Source organism: Sceloporus occidentalis, unplaced genomic scaffold, assembly GCF_023333645.1.
Source record: "Sceloporus occidentalis isolate IW3139 unplaced genomic scaffold, rSceOcc1.0.p SCAF_10, whole genome shotgun sequence".
NCBI lineage: Eukaryota > Metazoa > Chordata > Lepidosauria > Squamata > Phrynosomatidae > Sceloporus > Sceloporus occidentalis.
In genome coordinates, this window is record NW_028316990.1 from 4,964,048 (window position 1) to 4,985,330 (window position 21,283).

At 41.8% G+C, this 21,283-nt stretch overlaps 1 protein-coding gene across 1 annotated transcript; it reads right to left on the bottom strand.

Moving 5' to 3' along the window:
• On the bottom strand, nucleotides 1-11,527 carry MPHOSPH6 (M-phase phosphoprotein 6). Its single transcript, XM_089540334.1, has 5 exons — nucleotides 11,382-11,527; nucleotides 5,073-5,185; nucleotides 4,604-4,694; nucleotides 2,824-2,924; nucleotides 1-791 (listed from the first exon to the last, which is right to left on the bottom strand). The coding sequence occupies exons 1-5, from the start codon at nucleotides 11,430-11,432 to the stop codon at nucleotides 650-652; spliced, it is 498 nt and encodes a 165-aa protein (XP_089396460.1). The 5' UTR covers nucleotides 11,433-11,527; the 3' UTR covers nucleotides 1-649.
• Between the last annotated feature and the right edge of the window lie 9,756 nt (nucleotides 11,528-21,283).

A 21,283-nucleotide genomic window follows, 5' to 3' on the forward strand; every position in this document is an offset into this window, starting at 1 on the left:
TGCTTTTAATAGCAGGCCAAATAATTTATTTAAGACAGATCATAACATTGGCGAAAGTAGCACGCATTTAAAACTTCCCTAAAAAGTTTAAACATAGCCATTGCTCCAAAATATTTTCAAATAAAAAGAAGCAAACAAATTCAGTGTCTAAACATAATTGCTAGTATCAACAGATCCACTGAATCAATGGGCTTTACATAAGTGTTGGTTTATCCTTTAGCAATTTTTAAAATAGATCAATTCTATTTGGGGCTAGAATTTGGATTTAGGCCCAAGCTTTCATTCCCCCTCTCCTTTTAAAGAAACAGTTTATGTTTCTAAAGCATTTGGGGGGAAAAATAAAAGGGAAAACTCTGATGGGGCTACAGCACACTTCCCTCTGAAATATTATTCTTGCACTTTAAAAAGTCATAATCTAAAGGTGTCCTCAACCTTTCTATTTACACGCATCGCGCTGTTTACATTCCCACACTAAAAATGTGTGCAAGGAGTAGAGGATGTATAACATCCATTATGTACCCATCCACGCTGAAAAATGCATCTGTCCTAGAGATATAAAGAGATCCGGCAATTTACAAAAATAACTTGCATTACTGTGACACAGAATAGATTTCTGCGACCGAAAGGACACACAAATCATCCGTGTCATTTAATCCTGGGGTTTCAAAAACATTTTCTTTGCTTTGCTAGGTCTCCCGTCACTGTTTTCATCCTCCTTGGGCTCCTGCAGCACGTGGCGGTCTCTCTTCTTTAAGAATTTCTTCCCAATTGTTCCCACTAAGGTTTCATACCTGGAAAGACCAAAATGTGTGTTTTTTAAAAAAAGCGGAGTTAAAAGATGCCTGCAGTTCAAAATCAAGTCTTTTTAAAGGTCATCTTAAGCATACAAAATATCAGAAGACCTACCCTACAACCTTGCTATCTGGGTATGAAAAGTCTCGGCGATAGTGGTGATATTAACAGTTATTTCCAAAGACTACCCTGAATTAAAAGTAAACCAGAAGCTTTCAACAGCTTGCAGGATCCTATAGGACACCCCAGTTTGTGAACCCAAATGTTGGTGTGTTAAAATACGCAGCCGTATCTATAAAAATGCTTCCCAAAATTCTGTACTGGCCTCTAAGAACCATGTCTCACTTTAGGGAAGGATAAGATCAAATGCATGGTACAGAAATTATTAGAATAACATGTTAAGGCAACATGTGGGGTGAGCAACAGTGACTATCCAAAAGATTTGGGACTTCAGCTCTCAAATTCCCTTACCACTGCTTACACAGCCATGGGCTGATGGGATTTGTAGTCCTTATATTTGGAGGCCCACAGTTGCCCTCTCTCATTCTAATATGGCTAAGAAATTGACCCCATGAACCTGATAGCCAGACCAATTTTGTTTTATCAACTGAATTTTGTCAGATTAAGGTGGGATGGACATTTATGGTGGAGAAGGAAGATAATTCTCACCCTCAGCCAGTGGGACACACCAGAACAAAAATAAGCCATCACTTCCAATTTGGTTTACTTTTATTTTCCAGTTATTTTTGAGCTTTTAAATTTTAGTCTCTGAGAGATACATCCTGCACATCCTCGAGCCCCATTACAAACAATGGCACAGCGTGTGTGCAACGGGCACGTGTGCCATTTGTTTGATTGCCGTGCAGCTTCAGCACATGCTTAAAATCGCGTATACGCATACGGCACAGGCACACTGTACTATGGTTTCCTTTGTGACAACTTGGGCAACTTTCAGGTGACTTTTCCCCTCTTGTAAATGGGAGGAATCAGAGGCTGCAAAAATGGGCTAGGGGCCCTATATAGTCCCACCTTGGATTAAAAGATTATTGTGCTTGAACACCTTTCAATAATGATGTATGGATGGCAGAAGGGAGTAGAGAAAAGAACAGGAAAGGGGCACAAGACTGACAATCTTCACCTCTGCTGCTGTGTCCCATAATCTTTTCTCAAATCTTGAGTTGACTTAGTTTTCATTTTCAAGCCGTATATACTTTGTAAATTAGAGAAAAATAACAAAATGGAAAGCGGTCCTCATTGGTGTAATTCCCTCCTGAGAAAAGTCAGCCTCGTGCTCTGGTTGAAATTATACAGACACCAGGCTCAGAGAGATTTTCCATCAATGATCCACCTGAGTCTTAGGCCAGAATCTGGAACATATTGATCAGAGTAACTAGGCAATTCTAAGAGTTGCAGCCCAAAAAAGGCCATTTTTGACTACACCTCCAAGAACCTCCCAGCCAGCTAGCTTCCAGGAGATGTAGTCCAAATAAATAATTGTTCTGAGCTCTTCCCCAGCTTAAGACTCTTTCACTGAAGATACAGATATTTTAATTTAGAAATGGCATTTGTGACCATACTCTTGGTGTTCCTCTTTGCTCACAGTTATACAACAAGCTGACTTATATATAGCCTTCTTCCAAACTGGCTCAGCATGCTGAGGATCGAGTACTACCAGCGCTGGAAAAGTTGTATTAACAATTTTTAAAGGCATTTTTCAAAGGAATGGTTATATTTTATTCCCTCGGAGCCTTTTGGTTAAGGAAACACATGGCTAAGAACTGAAATAAATAAGCACTGTGGCTGACTTCTAGTTAAGGCGCCTGGAGAAAGCAAAAGGTCTGAAACAACAGCCACCACAACAACTCATCAGGTCAATGGCTTACTCCCACTATAAATGACACTCTTTTAAAAACAAATGTTTTGTGCAGCAAGCACTTGGCTATTCTAGACCAGCTTTTTGTTTTATAAGGAGGAAAAACAGCAACCCATCTTCTCTGTAATGCTGTCTGTGTCATAAATGGGAACAGCTACCTTCTGGCCATTTCTTCATCCGATACATCAGCTTCCATTGCATTATCTTCCTCTTCGATTTCTTCTGTCTTGTACTTGGAGTTCATCTGGATCATTAACTTCTGAAAATGAAGAAGTGGAATATCAGCTTAAGTATTACACCCCTTGAAGAAAAAGTTGTAGAGATAGATTTGGCAGCAAGAGAAAATCACTGTCCAAAAATAATGGGCACATGCAGAATGTAAAAGATTTTTAACCTTCACTTTGCCTTCCATCTATCTGTAGGTTGTGGATTAATATAAGATTGGGGGAACACAAGAGTGAGCCCTATTATGAGTGATTTATCATGGCATCAGTTTTGTGGTCCAGAGTCCATTAGTGGTCCACAGCCCACAAATGTGGACCATGATTCACTCGCGTCCTGTTGGTAATCTTCCCATATGTATCTTACCAACTGTCCTCTGTGGAAAGAAGGCCTTTACTTGGATCCAGCAGGGCTTTCCTTATGGTTTTAATTTCTCCTGGAATGTAGCAGAGCCAAGTGGCGAAGAGAGTGAAAACATGATGTATTAGCCACCTTTTAGGATAAAACTACAGCAAATGGAGGAGCTGGGCAAGCCTGTTTGGTGTCACCTTATCACAGCTCAGGGAACTTCTAGGGAAATGGTTTCTATTTCTGGGAGCAAAATGCAATTAAGGGTTAGGGAGGCAGATGAGTCTGGTTTGTCCACCTCACTTTAAATCCAGGCTGAGGAACGTTTGGATCTTCTGTTATTTTGGCCTACAACTCCTTTACCACTGGCCATGCTAGGTGGGCTGACTGGAGTTATAGGCCAGAACATCTGGAGGGTCAAAGTTTCCACTAACATAGTACCATACATCCAAGGACAACCAGTTACAGACATATATGTCCTTCTACAAATTTCCTAACCAGGTTTGTACAAATCTACATCAATACATTAGGGATGAACAGTGACAGTACAGTTCACATAGCCCCCCAAATAGCCTGGGAGAATTAATTCCCACCAGAAACGATTTTCTAACTTTGCTATTACGAGACAGTGCAGTATAGAGGTTTGAGCATTGCACTATGACTTTGGAGACCAGAGTCTGAACAGCCACAGAAACCTACAGGGTGATCTCAGGCAAGTTACAATCTCTCAGTCTCAGAGGTAGGTAAAGGCAAACCCCCTCTGCACCAATCTTACAGAGAAAACTTCATAATAGTGGTGACATAAGTCAGAAATTGCTTGAAGGAACACAACAACAATGCTCCAAAGATGAGATAACGTGACCTAACCAGAACTTAGAAATGTGACAAGACAACTTAAGAAAGCCCTGCCAACATTATTACTAGCCATGTAGGCTAGGAACTTTTCCAAACTCTGGTCCAGACTGACTTGCTGTATTGCAAAAAGGCTAAGAGCAACCCTTCACTGATGATTTCCAGAGCACTAGAAGACTGGCATTTGTCTGATAATGCAGTCCTAATCACTCCTTCCTACCTTGCAAGTGCACTTGATCTGAAATAAGATGCCTCTCTAAAGCACTTCAGGGCATTCGCATACATTTGCTCAATCATCTGTTCAACAGCCCAACTGAGTATTAAATATGGATTGTGGGCAAGGGGCATACTTAGTGGCTTGCCTTAAGTGGCTACTTCATAAGTTGGGGGCAGAGGTGAAACGAAGCAGGGGTTTCATGCTTCTTTTGAACCAAGACTTTTGTGCCTCTCAGCTGTCTCTTTGAATCACTGCTGAACCAGATCCAGAAAGGATAAAGTAGTCCCCTTGCTCCATACCTCAACTTCAGGATTGAACCCTTTAAATGACATTCTGCCATACAGGAGGTCTTCACATGGTGCAAAGCTTCTCTCTTCTATTATAAAGCTCCTGCAGAGTAGCAGTAAAAGGAAAGAGGCCTTAGAGAGTTGAACAAGCGAGTTTAACTTAGTCAGCATCTTGGCATGAAATAAAACTCCATGGCTCACTCTCCAGTTTTAGAAGGTACTTCTATTCTTATTTTTATTTTATTTTAAATTCCAACAAACACAATACAGTGGGCCATTGGTATCTGTGAGTTTTGGTTCCAGGACTCCTGATGGATACCCAAATCTGTGGATGATCAAGTTCCGTTATATTCAATGGAGTAGTAAAATGGTGTCTCTTAAATAAAATAAAGGTTTGCTTTTTGAATTTTTTTAAATGTATTTTCAAGCAGTGGGTAGTTGAATCTTTGAATATGAAGGGCTGACTGTACAACCAACTTACTCCTTTTCCTTCAGTTCTGGTAGATCCAGGAACCAGTGCTCCTCGCTGATTATTTTCTTTTCCTCTTCCTCAAGCTGCTTTTTGGTTTCAGAATCCAGGCCCCTTTGCATGAACTGAAACACAAGACACATAAAAGGTCTCTCAGTTTTAGCATCTCATCCAAACAAAAAAAATTACCTTTAGGCCATGTGTATAATAAGGTATATATAAAACATAAATGAATTTCATATTTAGACTTGGGTCCCATCTCTGAGATATCTCATGTATATATTCCAAATATTCCAAAAATCTTGGGGGGGGGGGGGGACCACTGAAATCCCAAACACTTGTGATCCCAAGCATTTAGGATAAGGGAGACTCAACCTGTAATACCTTCATGGTCACTCACTCTTTGCAATGCTTATCAGTTCGGTTTCAAGATGAGAAAAACTTCATTCAGTACATCTAGTTGAACATTCTGTTTTACTAAAAGATGGACATAAGGTCCGCAGATTACTCTACTTGTGACTGACTGAGAAGCAAGAAATGTTGAGAAACTGAAGCAAGCCTAGCAATTGTTAGCATTAGTTACTCTATTCCTCTAAGGCAGTGGTTCCCAAAATTTGGCCTTCCTGATGTTTTTATTTATAGAAATTATACTCCATCTTTCAGCCAAAAACATGCTCAGAGCAGCTTGCAAATTGTTGATTTGACATTTTCCTGCTTTCCTGTAAGGCTGAGAGACTGTGACTTGATCAGGTTCATCCCGCAGATTTCCATGGCTTAGCCTTGGACTCCAACCTTGGTCTCTCAGAGTCCTAGTCCAACCATCAACTACAACACCAGGCCACCACACTGTTTCTGTGCCAAATTTGTCATCCCATATCTCTTACTTCAGCCTAAGAGATAACACTCAGCATGTCACAGTAGTATACAGAACCCAACGACACAGACAATCTGAAATGAAAACCTCAATGCTTTGCTTTTCTTCCTATCTTCAAAGCCAGTTCTTTGTAAAAAGAAAAACAAAATCTGATGTGAGTTGGATACAGAAGTCCACCTTGCAGATAGAGAGGGCAACCGATAAAAGGACTTTTTTGAACTTTGCACCATAATCTTGCCCAAGGAAGCAAAAAATAACGTGACATTTTCATGCACAAACTTATTTGGATTATATACAGAATAGTGCTAACTCATTGGATGAAATGGCGGCATGTGCTCTGCTAAGCAACTACATCTGTAGAGGACTGCAGGGAATGTGGAATACTTCTGGTTCCAAGCATTTTGGATAAGGGATGCTCAACGTTTGTGTATTTGTAGGAGTGTAAAGGGGGAAGGGGGTAGGAATCCAAACAGCTTGGGATAAAAACATCTAGCTCCAACTTTCAACTGCTGCACGGAAAGTAAAACATTTCAAATGAACATTCGTTTGGGCTTTCGGGAGCAAAATGTGGTATTCTGGGGAAAATATATCAAGCTGTGAAAATGGAATTGAAGCTACAAGTGGCACTAAAACTCTGTTGTCAAAGTTGTGATGTAGCACCAAGCAGTAAGCTGTTGATGCAGTAGTCGGCAGGAGAATTACTTCAGATGTTGGAGGGTACCAATGGCATTTGGCACCAAGAGTTAGGCTGGAAATGAGTCCAGTGCAACAGCTACTTGACATATAATTTGCATAGCATGACATTGGTTAGCGGGCAAAATAAATGTTCTTGTGTGTCTTCAAGACATTTCTGATTTATAGTGAATGTATTATTATTACTCAGCATGGAACACTGGGAGGTGCAGTATGATAAGGCTCAATGATATGGAATTCTGGGATGTTTTGTAAGGTATTTAGCCTTAGCTCTGGTACCAAAACAAACTACAAGTCCCAGTGTGGAGTCGAAGGCTTTCATGGCCGGCATCCATAGTTTTTTGTGGGGTTTGGGGGCTATGTGGCCATGTTCTAGAGGAGTTTCTTCCTGGCGTTTCGCCAGCATCTGTGGCTGGCCCAGATTTCCACATGGAGCCATGGCAATTAAAGCAGTCTCAAACTGCATTGTTTCTGCAGTGCAGGTGCAACCTAACAAATGAAACCTGGAAGTTACTTTGCTTTCAATTTTAGCCAATTTTTACTAACTATACTATACTATACTATACTATACTAACCCACCTCAGGAGGTAAATTCAACCACTGCAGCTTCTGCAGTTGTCCACCATTGTGTTAGTCCAATAGATCTCATCTTATCATTGGATAAAAGACCATAGGATATTTCCAGTACTGGCCCCAGTAGTTGACACTGGTTGAAGTGGTTAACAGATCAGTGTCTCCTCGGCGATGTAAACTGGTTTTCAGTTATAAGGCAATGGCAACTTAACCTTCAAGGATGGTTTAGGATGCTTAAGGCTGCCATCATGGATCTGCTTTGAAATCATGCAGTTCTTCCTCAAACATCCAAAACTCATGTAACTTTCAGAGCAAATCCAGCAATCTTAATAGAATTACACAACTGTATGCAGCCCATGAAAACAAACATTAATAGATGTTTTACTTTTTAACCATGCTAGCTCAGAAACCTCATTGGCCAAAGACTGTAAAAATCACTTCCAAACAAAGAAGATGACAGGTACAAACCTGAGCAAGCCCTATCAAAAAGCAGGAGTTACTCCTGAGTTAGACAGCAGACTTTGTTCTTTGGTCAGCCTATAATCGTTTCCCAGCTAACCAGCTTTAAATGGGCAACCTATAATCGTTTCCCAGCTAACCACTTTTAATCGCCGTCAGGAGTACAGAAGCCCCTCCATAAGACTAAGAGAAGAAACTGCCAAAAGAAGAAGCAATCGTCTCGCTCGGTGCGTGGGTTGAAGGTACCACATACTGAAAGATGGAGATAAAACAGAACGGCACTAATGCAAAACCGAAGCAAACAAACCATGAAGGCCCGGCGATATTGAGTTATAAATATTTAATGAATATTTATATTTTTAAAAATTAATGGCAATTTCAGCTCAGATGTTGTTCTCCGAAAAAACGGAGCAATCATCAATCACGCCGCTGCGTTCTTCCACTGAATTATGTGTTACATTATAGGACAGGAACGGAGTCCATTAACCGCTGAGCCGAGACTAATTCCACTTTGGACTCGACACCAGATTCGCAAATCCAAGGGCGACGGCTAGGTCAGCGCTCTTATTAATATCTCCCTCCCCACCACCATTACTACATGGCTACACTGATGAGTTGGGGGATAGGAGAAGGGGGGGAAATCAAATGAGAAGGGGAAATGACAAGGAATATTAGTATGGTTGCCAGGTCCTGCCGTCAGCAGCAGACGCAAAACTTTGGCTGGCGTGAGAACAATCTTTAGCTCCGACAAACTCCTCCAAACTAAAAATACTGAGAAGAAGAGAACTTTGACTTTATTAGTTACAAGTACATCCTACCTTCCCTTGAATAGGTTCAGAGATGCATACCTGGCTCTCCTTCTCCTTCCCATTCGAACCTTGCAACTCTAAAGGTTGTTAGCTGTTACTTCAATGGCAAATTTTAAATGCAGATTGTTTTAATAAGTACTGTATGTGTCTTGCTGGTTCTTTTAAAATGGTATGTGCTTTTAGCTGACATTGTGTTTTTAGCTGACGTTGTTCAATTGTTGGTCTGTTGTCCACTTTAACTGCTATGGCTCAACGCTATGGAATTCTGAGATTGGTAGTTCTGTGGGACATTTAGCCTTCTCTCTCAGAGACCTCTGGTGCCACAACAAACTACAAATCCCAGAATCCCATAGCACTGGGCCATGATAGTTTAAAAGTGGTGTCAACCTGGATTATTTCTGCAATGTGGATGCAACCGTAGTGAGGTTCATAGGTGAGTCCAACTGAGCAACTGAGGAGGGAGTGAGACCCAATGTTTGTTTGGTTTTGCCGGGGAATTCAGGTATGTAGGAGCCTTAGGAGGACACAACGACTGCACTTTGTATTGGCGTTAAGATGGGGGGCACAAAAAGTATCTATAGTAAGACCCTCTTATTGATGTGAGATCTGTTCAAAGGCCATACCTGAAACCATGGATAGTACCAAATCCTACATTTTGACTGTATTTTTGGAACGCGGCTGAGTAAAACCGCAGAACACGAATCCGTGGATAATGGGGTCTTGATGAATTTATTAATTTCAAGGGGATTTGAGGACTGCGAGGATCACAATTAGGGTCCCCAAGTGTCACATGTGGGCCATGAGCCTCACTTTGCCCATCCTTGCCTAACACCAACCAAACTAGGGCTGGAAATAAGGGACTTGATCCTTCATCTCCCAAGAACTAACCCTAGGAGATAAGATCTGATCTTGGGATATTAGAACTAACTAGACTAAGGACTAATACTCCACCACACCGGTAGGTCTTCCCCATCAATAATCCATTCCAGAAACATGGATACACATCCAGCTTTGTATGGCTTTATATGACTAGACTGTGTCTTAATAGAGGCACTACAGTTCACTGGTGGGAGTTCAAGTGTTGCACATAGAAAGCTTGAGGTTCAATCCTTGCCATCTCTAGTTATAATAACGATCAGATATTGGCGATAGGCAAGGATTTCCCCCCTCAATACCCTGAAGACCTGCCACGGATCATCCTAAGATCACACCGGAGCATCGGATGTCTTTATTTGAATTGCTTTGTTAATTATTTTCCTGCCCGCCAGGGCTTCCGGAGCATGTACAACCGGATAGAGGAAAATCATTTTCAAAAGCTCCAAGAACAATTTTAAAAGCCAACATATATATATATGTGTTATATATATATATATGTATGTTTCTCACAAAGACCCTGCAGCAAATAACAGCCAACTTGAAATCGCAGCCCAACATGTACACAAAAGTACAATCTGAAGACAAGCGATGATAAATAGATAAGGAGATAAACAGATAAACAAGATATAACACAACAGTTGCCTATCCCCTTGCAAAAAGGAACTGTGTTTTCAGCAGGAGCCGCAATGACAATAGCAGGGAAAAGGTGGACAAAAAGTCCAAAGGTTGAACTCACGGAGTGATAGAAAGTTGGATCTAAAGCCCCAGAGAGTCCCTTTGCCAGGGGCTTCTCCAAAGCATGTACAGAGTGCATCTTGCCAAGAAAAATCCCACAACAGGTTCACCTAAGGGCTGCCCTAAGTCAGAAACGATCTCTAGGCAGAGCACAGCAATGCCACTTTATTTCCCACAGCTCTGTGCTATGGAATTCTGGGATTTATAGTATGGGGAGATACAGTGGGCCTTTGGGTATCCGCTGTGGCTTGGTTCCAGGATACCTAAATCGGTGGATGCTCAAGTCCCATTATATAAGACGACGTAGTAAAATGGCGTCCTTTATACAGAAATCTTTTCAATCCGTGGCTACAGAGTGTTTTCCATTCACCCGAAACATGAGGCTTAGCAAGGAGGGCTTGCAAAGCAGAGATACGTGGATTCACACCAGTTGTGAAAAAGCACAGAATAACCATAGGGTTGGAAGAGACCCCAAGGGCCCTGGTCCAGGCCAACCCCATTCTGCCATGCAGGAAATCACAATCAAATCAGATGGCCATCCAGACTCTGTTTAAAGGCCTGCAAAATTAAGAGACACTAGGATTTTTGGGAGAGCCTCCATGGCGCAGAGGTTTGTGTTGGGCGACAACTCTAGGGACGTGACATGCTAAAACGAATGAGAGTACTAGCCCATAGGGAAACCATATTTGCCCATAGGGAAGCATTGGGGAATACTTGTCCATAGAGATACATTGGGGGATACTTGCCTCAAGGGAAACATCTCCAATGATTCTCTATGGGCGAGTATTCCCCAATGTTTCCCTATGGAAAAGTATTATCCTATCTTCATAGAATCCTAGAGCTGGAAGAGACCCCAAGGGCCCTGGTCCAGTCCAACCCCATTCTGCCATGCAGGAACTCTCAATCAAAGCATCCCTAACATCTTTCCCAGTTGACATATATTCTCCTATGTTTCCCTATGGGCAAGCATTCCCAATGCAGCCCCACACAAAAGGTCCCAGAATGCCATAGCACCGAGCCATGGCAGTTAAAGCAGCGTCAAAAGGCATCAATGTGGATGCAGCCACGGAATTCCAGCTTTAAAGCCAGCCTTGAAGCGTGGCTCTACTCCATCGCTCCGGAAAAACCCGAGCTCCTTCGGCTCTTTTCGACTCCTCGGCTCCTCCCTCGGAAGCGCTGCCTTCTGTCCCCGCCCACTTCCCGAAGCCGTTCGGAAAGAGTCGGCTGAGCCCCGCCCCTTTCCGAAGCCGGAGTTTTTATTTATATCCCCGACCTCTCCCGCTCTTTAAATCTCCTTCTTACCTTCATCCGGAGAAGGTTTTTGGACAGCATGCTTTTCACGTCGCGAGCCATGGCGGAAAAGAGGCGCTTAAGCTACCAGCTTCTATCGTCGTCACTTCACAGTCTTCCCCTCAAAGCAACCAGGCCTCAGCCTCGCCGTTGGAGTCCCTATGTGGCTATTGCGCATGCGCAGGGTAGTTTAGGCGCATGCTCCATAGTGCACTATGAAGCTGCTCTGCCAGTCCCCTGAGAACCTGGCGTTGGCGTAATTCGCGCATGCTCAATAACGCGCAATGAAGCCACATTGCCAGTCCTTTTGAGAACAAGCTATTGGTGTATTTTCCCCCTTATTTAAAAAGAACTCGGGTACATTAAGAGAAAACGGGTGTCACGGAGTCTAATTGCAGTTAGTGATTACATCTAAACAGGTTAAAACTGTAAGAAAAGAAGATATTTGGAGAAAAGGTTCATAAGAGGGAGAACTGGCAAGGACTGAGCATGCGCAGTAGCTCCTGGTGTAGCCAAAGGCTTGCCCTTACCTTGCCCTTACTACTTCCCAGGGCTACAATGAAAACAATTATTTTGTATTATTTGTTTATTTCATTTCCTTTTATTTGTGTTCCGCCTTTTCTTTTAGGAAGGGACCCAAGGAGGCTCACAAAACCATTTAAAAAAATTTGCAATTAAAAATCGAAAAATATTAGCTATTTTCCCAACATTGTAGCTATTATTATTATTATTATTATTATTATTATCCCAACATTGTAGCTATAGTGGAGAAGGCAGAGAGTGTGGCTACTGGTTTGGGTGCAAAGAGATCCTTTATCTCATGCTTGGAGAGGAAACACAGATTACTTGGAGGAAGGAATCTGGAGAAGCTGGTGGAAATTCTCTAGAAACCTCCTTGAACTACTAATCCCAGGATTCCATAGAACAGAACCATAGCAGTTCAAGTGGAGTAATTCGAATCCCCACTTGGCCTCGCAAGCCTGCTGGGTAACTTTGGGCAAGTCACATACTCTCAGCCTCAGAGGATAATAATAATAATAATAATAATAATAATAATAATAATATTTATGTTTCCCCGCCTCTCCCATAGGATCGAAGACTATTAAAAACCATTACAAACAATTGGCAAGGGCAAAGTTCCTCTGAATAAACGTGGCAAGAAAACCCCATGATAGGCTTGCCATAAATCAGAATGGACATGGACTTGAAGGCATACAACAACAGCATTCTATTTTTCATCTTAGATTCACTGTAAGTCGGAATCAATGTTAAGGCACCACAACAATAATAGCAATATAATTCTGTAGCATGAATAGTCCCCAAATAATAAATAATACCTACTGAAATTCCCCCTTCTACACAACCATAAAGGGTACCAGAGCCCTCTCCACTTTTCACTTTGGCAACTTTACCAATCTCTAGTCCACAACTTAGGGTGGAAAAATGAAATGCACAGATATAGGATGGGGGACACCTGGCTGAATGAAACAACGTGTGAAAGGGATCTAGGAATCTAAATTGGGTTAGGGTTAGGGTTAGGGTTGAACATGAGTCAACAGTGTGATGCAGCAGCTAACAAGGCCAATGCGATTTTAGGCTGCCTGCATCAATAGAAGTATAGTGTCTAGAGCAAGGGAAGTAATAGTGCCACTCTATTCTGCTTTGGTCAGGCCCCACCTGGAATATTGTGTCCAGTTCTGGGCACCACAATTCAAAAAGGACATTGAGAAACTGGAGCCATGTGTCCAAAGGAGGGCAACTAAAATGGTGAAGGGTCTGGAAACCATGAAGCCCTATGAGGAACAACTCAGGGAGCTGGGGATGTTTAGCCTGGAGAAGAGAAGGTTACGAGGGGATATGATAGCCCTGTTTAAATACTTGAAGGGATGTCATATTGAGGAGGGAACAAGCTTGTTTTCTGCTGCTCCAGAGAATAGGACACAGAACAATGGATGAAAACTGCAGGAAAAGAGATTCCAGCTCAACATTAGGAGGAACTTCCTGACAGTGGAACACACTCCTTCCTTGGAGTGTAGTGGAGTCTCCATCCTTGGAGGTCTTTAAGCAGAGGCTGGATGGCCATCTGTCAATGGGGATGCTTTGATTGAGAGTTCCTGCATGACAGAATGGGGTTGGACTGGATGTCCCTTGTGGTCTCTTCCATCTCTATGATTCTATGACTTTGCAAAAAGAATCTGCTAACTTACAGAAATCTTGGTCCTTTCTGGGTTGCTTAATCCATTGCACAAAGCACCAGGTGCACAGCGATGGGTGCCGTCCATAAATCCAAAAGAGTCACACCAGTACAAAAGGAAAAACATCACAGTCTATTTGTTAACCACAAAAACAAGTGTGATCCAGCTGTAAGGGCACCGGCTTTGCAATTTTCTGAGGTCAACGCAACGCTCCCATGGCTTTAATAAACATTGATGCTGCAGGCGTGCTTCAGAGTGATTGAACCTAACAACGTTTATGGCGTATTTTACGTAGTGGGATTCCCCCCCCCCCTCCGTCTTCCCTTTCCAGAGGGATAGGTAGAGATTGATTAAACTGTCATTTCTTTCTTTCCCCTTTTAAAAGTTAGTTCCTGAAATATAACCTGGTATTTTTAACAGTGCGATTTGTTTAAAGAGACAGTTTCTCCATAAAGCAAGCCAGCTGAGGATTTTTAAGGAGAGGGAGCGAGTGCAAGGGAAAAGAAATAGAGCTGCCGCAGATGTACTCCATCACTGTTTCAAAGTGGGAAAATAGTGCCTGAAAAGAAAAGAAAAGAAGTGCACCTTGTGAGTCAAAACTCGTCCAAAAAGATGAGCTTTGAACGACGCAGCTCCCAGAATCCCCTTACCAGCATGGCCTACTTTAGGAGTCTCTATACTGTTATATCTGGGGGGGTGGGGGACATTTAGGTGTTGTATAGGGGAAATGTGCCAAATTGCACAGTGTGCCTGTGCTGTACGCAAACTTGCCATATGTGGATTTGGTCACGCAGAGGGTGAGCCCTAATATAGTGAATGGGGGTGTGCGCCATGTGCCACGGCAGCACACCCCATTCAAATAAATGGGGCTTAATCGTTTGCAGAATTTGCCTTATGTGGGCAAGGGTCCGAAACGGATCTCTGAAACTGTAGTGCAGTTTCAAATAGCTTGCATAATACATTTTATGCTTTGGAGTTGGTTTAACAAAGGTATCACTGGGCCCAAACAGACAGGACAAAATAAAGCTGCTTCGGGTCACTTTGGAGGTATGCTATTTAAATGATGCATGCGTCCTAAGAGGCCGGAAGCTGCGCCAAAGCCATGCATCAATCCTAAGGACTGGAGCACAGCTTCTGGTCTCTTAAGATGCGTGTGTCATTTAAACAGCATAACTCCAAAGTGACCCGAAGCAGCTTTATTTTGGCCTGTCTGTTCGGGCCCATTGCTGTTGAATTTTGGATTTTGTTGTATTTGATGTATAGCCGACATGGCTACCACTGAATACATTTAGCAAAGGTGCAGTGTGGTTATTCCCACAAGATGAAGTTTCTTCTGCTTGTTTTAAATTCTTAAATCAAATAATAAAGTAGATGTTGAAATGCCTATGCAGTGCCCAATTTTACTAGATATAAAAACTGCTAGATAGCTAGAGTCCAGGTCTGTATGATAGATCGCTGCTTTGATCCACCGTGGCGAATCTTACAACAGCTAGCACTGGTGCTGTTAGGAAGGTTTAGAAATCTCAGCAGGATTCCAGTCAAAAATGCAAACTTTTAATGACTATAGTGGATAGGAAAGCATTTTCGGTATGTATTAGTCGCCATATAGCACAGAGAATAAAACTGAGTCAAGGTTAGCCAGTGTCAGGCAGTACCAAAATATTCCACAGTTCTCCTCTGAGTGTTGGAAAACATGTTGCAGCATTGATAAAACATTCAGGAAAAAATCAAAATGATTGATATCTGACCATTACAGGTAGCATACCTTTCTCCATCAGCTCCTTGGGTGACCGTGTCCCTCATTTGCATAAGCAATTGACCTGTCATTAGCAGATCATTAGCAAAGGGAAGAAAACATATTGAGCCAACAATGCAAAAGAAACAGCTGCTAGGAATGTATTTTAAGAAATCCAAATTAATTAATTCAAAGGGGTAGCCAAAGAAGTAGTTTGCTTGCATGTTGTTGTTTTTATTGTTAATTCAAATTATTACAATGGTGATGATGAGGATGAGGATGAGGATGATAATATGATAGTTGTATCCCACTGAGATAGTGAGCCCTGGCACTACTTATGGATGGATGGAGCTGGGTCCTTAGGCTTTAAAGCCACCTCACATATGTTAGTGTACCCTATATCCTTCCACGTTCCAGCTGGATATGCGGTTTCATATGTAATTTAGAGTTGGGCATGTTTTGGGGTAGCAATGACCTGTGGAAAGTTATACACATGTAAGAGTCATACTGACCAGAGGGCATGTGGAAACCTTGATAAAACTTAGGAGAAGGGTTTGCTAATCCTCTTGCTCCCTTGTAGGGCTCCTTGCATTTCTGCTTACAATGGAAGTCCCACCAAATCCTACTGAAAGGAATCAGTGAGCATACCCTTTAAGTCATCTTATGATTATGTTCCTGAATACTTTCCCTGTCTCAGCTAATCCCTGTACTTTAACTCCGGAGTTAAAGCCATCAGCTGTTCTGGACCCTTTTGTCAGTCCCCTGGAAAAGCCATCAAGGCCTTTGTCACACTGAATATCACACAGTGTACCCCTTGATGGTATGAAATGGGATATAAATATCCACCCCATCCTTAGTCATATTGTTTGCAGTCCAGGGCTGTGATGACAGACCAGGATCACCCTGTGTAACCCTCAGACTCTTTTCGGGACTGACAAATATCATCTTCTGTAAGCCCCAACTTTTCTCCATCCAACCTTCCACACCTTTCTTTCTGATAGCCTTGTACAGTTCTTAAGATTGCCTCGGTTCTTGTATGTCTGTGTATACCTTTGCATAGTTCGAAATAAATCACTTCATTTCCTGAAACTGGAACACTCGCTGCAGTTATTCCCAGTATACATAGGTGAAAGGATCCCTGCACTTACCCTCCTCTCACAAGCCTCCTTTGAGATATAATTTTGCCAAATTTCATGGAGAGGATGGCATTGCGGATGGGTACCCTCAATGCGCCATATCTTTTAGGAAAATACATAAAAACCACTCCGTACCTTTTAGGGCAACACATACAAAAATCCTTATCTTCCAATGCTTCTCATCCTAAGACTGGTCTCCTTCTTTAGAAGCACACCTGAGACTTCAGCCAATGCCTGGAGATCTGGGAGCCCCAAGTGTAATGTAGGATAGGTTTTTTTGTGGGTTTTTTGGGCTATGTGGCCATGTTCTAGAAGAATTTATTCAAGACGTTTCGCCTGCATCTGTGGCTGATTTTTGTTTGAATGCTGGTTCCATTAAATTCTTCTAATCCTGAATTTCATTTTGTCGATGGTGGTGGTGTTGGGAAGAGAGAAGTGCTGATTCTCTCTAATAGCCCTGGCGGCTAGCATGTTATCCCCTCTGCCCCCTGAGAAAAGGAGTCATTAGAGAGAAAAGGAAGAGATGAAAAAGATGTTCTGGCCACAAGCTCCAACACGGATGGCAGAGCCAATTAGTGTCACCAGTTGTATAGTATGGCCAATTAATATATCCACTCTCCTCTCACCGGGTCCAAATGCTCTGGAAAGGCTGGCGCTGAAGCTTCTACCAGGAATAATTAGTACATCTTTAGCATTACATTATATCTGGATACGCCATGTGAACTATTGAGGAGTAGGCTCATTTCCACTTTAAATGGCAAAAGGCACACCTAGGTCGGATGGCTTACCCTTTCATTTTTGTACCATCGCATCTGAGAAAGCATCCTCTGAGAACTAGAAAGGTCACCATGTTTGAGACATAGTAGGCATCCTAAAGAATAATATTACTCAAGCACGACTATTGAATCTACTTTGGTCCAGTACCGTATCATAAGGCCATGACTCCTCTCTGGGTTTTATTCTGAACTTTAAAAGAGATATCCAAATGGATGAACGTATTTTAGGGATAAGGCTAAACATCTTTGATTTCACCAGGAATGTTGGTTTGATAGCCAGCTTTGTTTCCAAGAAGAAATGGATCAAAGTCCCCAGCTGCCATGGCATAAAAACACCCTTTTTCTAAAGGGCTTTACAGCCAGTTATATTCGAGAATTTCTTCTTCGTGACATTTCTCAAGTTTTCTTAGCAGAAGTCAAGTCAGATTGGAGAACAGTTCCTAGTGAAATTTGCACTTAATGAGAACTAGCAGCTTGAAGACAGAACATCCATGAAAGACAATGTACCATTGAAGCTGCTTTTATGTATGAGAAAAATGTTGATTGGCATATGGGGCTGTAAATAGAGACATATGCAAAAACAGAGATGTTGGTAAAAATAGACAAGGTTGCAAAAATGACTTATGAATAGCTAAATGGAACACTGAACATAAGTCCAAGAGACTTGGACTCAATACAAAAACCAGCAATGTGTCCCTGATGAGATTATAGTTGAAACACATTCGTAAGAATCACTTTGAAACATTTGATTTGAAAAAGCCTGCAATGTTTCTGACATAGAGACAGGCATTTGTTCATCGATGACAACATCGTATGGCTGACTTGTTGGTTGCTGTGTGCCTTCAAGTCATTTCCAACTTATGGTGACCATAAGGCAAACCTATCATGGGGTTTTCTTGGTAGTGAGGGTTTGCCATTGCCTGCTCCTGAGGCTGAGAGAGTGTGACTTGCCCAAGGTCACCCAGTGGGTTTACATAGCCAAGCTGGGATTCGAACCCTGGTCTTCAGAGTCGTAGTCCCATGCTCAAAACACTACACTGTGTTCAAACCATTACATCATTTAGATTTTCTCTAAAAGAAAATCTGTATGTATAAGATGGCGTGTTGTTGTTGTGTGCTTTCAAGTCATTTCTGACTTATGGCACCCCTTAGGCAAACCTATCATGAGGTTTTCTTGGTGAGATTTGTTCAGAGGAGGTTTCCCCTGAGGCTGAGAGTATGTGACTTGCCCAAGGGCATCCAGTGGTTTTCCATGACCGAGTAGAGAATAGAAGACTGACAACATGGCCATTACACTAAGTCACTTTTACTACTTGCGCCATCACAAGGATGGACAATGACCCCGAAATCTACCTTTTAAGCCATGTATCATAATCTCTGAGTCCTAGTCCAATGCTCAAATCATTCCAACTATGTCAAATGTATAATAATGCAGTGAGATGATTTTTTAAAGCTCATTGGCTTCAACAATAAGGTATGTATGTATGTGTGTATGTATGGAAAGCAATCAAAATTTACCTTCAAATAACCACCCAAAGCCATGGTCAGGATCACAACATTTTGTAAATCATCTAGACCTTATTCTAACTCTTGGTGAATACTTGAGGAAAAGTACTCATCTTTTTTTGGGAGACATACACAAAATAAAATTGGTGTCAACAAGTTGATTTTAAATACACACACACATACGCAAGTCAAACCATGTACTCATCAGCATGGCATTATGTACTTCTGAGAAACATTGTTTTCTACACAAATGGTAAGGTAGAGAAGAGTTTATGAAATATCTGGCAGTTGTTCCCAAAAACCGCTTATGATTAATAGCCACAAAGGATGGTGACAATATTAATATTATTAATGATGATGACGCTAATAACAACCTTTGGTGGCATTTGGTTCATTGTTTAGGCTGTCATATCAGCTACTGAATTCCAGCATGCTGTGTGAAAAATGTATTTATCAATGCGTGACAAACGCAGGATATTGGGGAAAGAGAACATTGTGCCTAGTGGGGGTTTTTTGACACAGGCAGGCAGATTAAAGCTCAATTGGATTACAACAATGCAGGAGAAAACAAGAAATAAAATTAAAACCATGGCTTTCTAACTTACAGAGTCCCACCTCCCTGTCCTTCCCTATACATCATTCCCCCCTCCGAGGATTATGTTAAATTTAGCATTTGCTTGATACTCAGTCACTGCAGTTCTTGTGTATGGTTTAATTCCTATTGGCCATTATAACTGTTGTTACAATGGCTGCATGAAAGCCAGTGTGGAGTAGTGCTTTGAACATTGGATATTACTCTTATAGAATCATAGAGTTGGAAGAGACCACAAGGGCCATCCAGTCCAACCCCCGGCCATGTAGGAACAAGGAACTCTGAAGATCAGGATCTGATTCCCCACTCAGCCATGGAAACCCTGTCTGTCCAGCCCCTTGGTTCACAAAAACAGTTCACGTTGCAGTCTAATTTGAGGACTTAATGACTTTTATGTCCTTTATTTCCAAGAAAGGTCCTATAAATCTTGCAAATGGACCTATGTTTAAGTTAGGAAAATGTGCCAAAAATCTCACAAATGTGCACAAATGCTATTTTCATTGAGACCAATGACTCCAAAAAGATTTCTTGCTATCTTCACATTAGCGTATAGCAGGGGTGAACATAAAAGTAATGTATGGGGATGAGGAACCAATGTTTTCTTAGACCCCTCTCCTGTGGGCTACAGTCCCCAATCTACAAAACAAAATACCTCCATTTCCTCTGCAGTCCCTCTCCAAATGATAATATCACTGCCTGTCAACATTTTAAGAGAACCTGAAGAGGAAAACAGAAGTATTTGCATTAGTGTGGAGTCTGGTGTGCTTGTTGACGTGGTATGGGGATCATTTTGCAAGTTTTCACATGATGGGGCACTTTCGGCATAATTTGGTGGCAAAAGTTGGCTGAAAATTGTACTAAACCTTTTATTAAAGTAGGGCTGAGGAGCTTTGGGGAACTGGCGTGAGTCTCCAGGGGCCATAAATGTGGTTTCCAGGGGACACATGAAGATTATGGACCCCGCTTTGCCCACCTCTGGTGTATAGGATAAGGGAATTTAAATTCCTGGGTCATAGGGGAACGTCTTGCAAATGATCTACCGTGTTAAAATCCATACAATACATCAAATAAAAATAATTGACATGAACAAAGTTGCATTATTCATTGTCTTAAAATATGTATAAATCAATTGACTTTGGGTGGAATTTTGCCGTGGGTAATAGCAAAACATTAATTTTACTCTTCCATGTTATCTGCTGCTGTCACTCTGCCTTTCGGTTTCCGTCCAGAAATTGCAGAGTTGCACAGAATTAATAAAATAAGATAAAAAAAATAAAGGCGGGTGGGAAAGGGAGATGGGAGGAAGCATCCTTTTTCAAAACATCAGTGAAAACGTTTGGCAGGGACATTCATTCTAGGTCTAAATGTACCCAAACTAGTTCTCTCTATCAGTCATACATAATGAAGGTAATTGGGACAGAATCAATTAAGACAGTGGCAAAATTCCCAGCGCTTCAATGGAGGTCGGGTTTGTCCTTTTGTCATACGATCGCACTTGCATTCTCCACTCTGCATCTCAAACAGGGGATTAGCACATTGAAACATGGCTAATTCACATGGCTTTGCTGCGGACGAACGGCAATGAACTTTTCACACATTCCAATTAAGGCAAAGGAAAGTAATTAATGGCAACCTCCATGTAATTCTCATTTCATACTTGGGAGACAAAATAATCATAATTCTCCACTTTTTAAAACAGAGAAAGGTTTTCAGACTACCCTGTATGTTTGTTCCATTCTTCCTACTGATGCGCTGCTGCGAGTGTAATTGTGGCAAGAAGACACTGAATAATGACTTCATCTTCTGGATCCCTACCAAGATAAAATGTATGGAAGGCCAAGAAAAGGAACCCTCACATCACCATCCCTAATGTACCTACATCCTTGAATGGGAAGTTGCATGGAACAGAGTCTTAAAAGTGAATTTGTGCATTCATAGAACCATAGAATATTAGAGTTGAAAGAGACCACAAGG

Coding starts and splice junctions, on each gene's coding strand:
- MPHOSPH6 (XM_089540334.1), bottom strand. CDS start 11,432: ATGGCTCGCGACGTGAAAAGCATGCTGTCCAAAAACCTTCTCCGGATG. Junction 5,186..11,381: donor AAAACCTTCTCCGGATGAAG/GTAAGAAGGAGA, acceptor CTTGTGTTTCAG/TTCATGCAAAGGGGCCTGGA. Junction 4,695..5,072: donor CCAGAACTGAAGGAAAAGGA/GTAAGTTGGTTG, acceptor GCTACTCTGCAG/GAGCTTTATAATAGAAGAGA.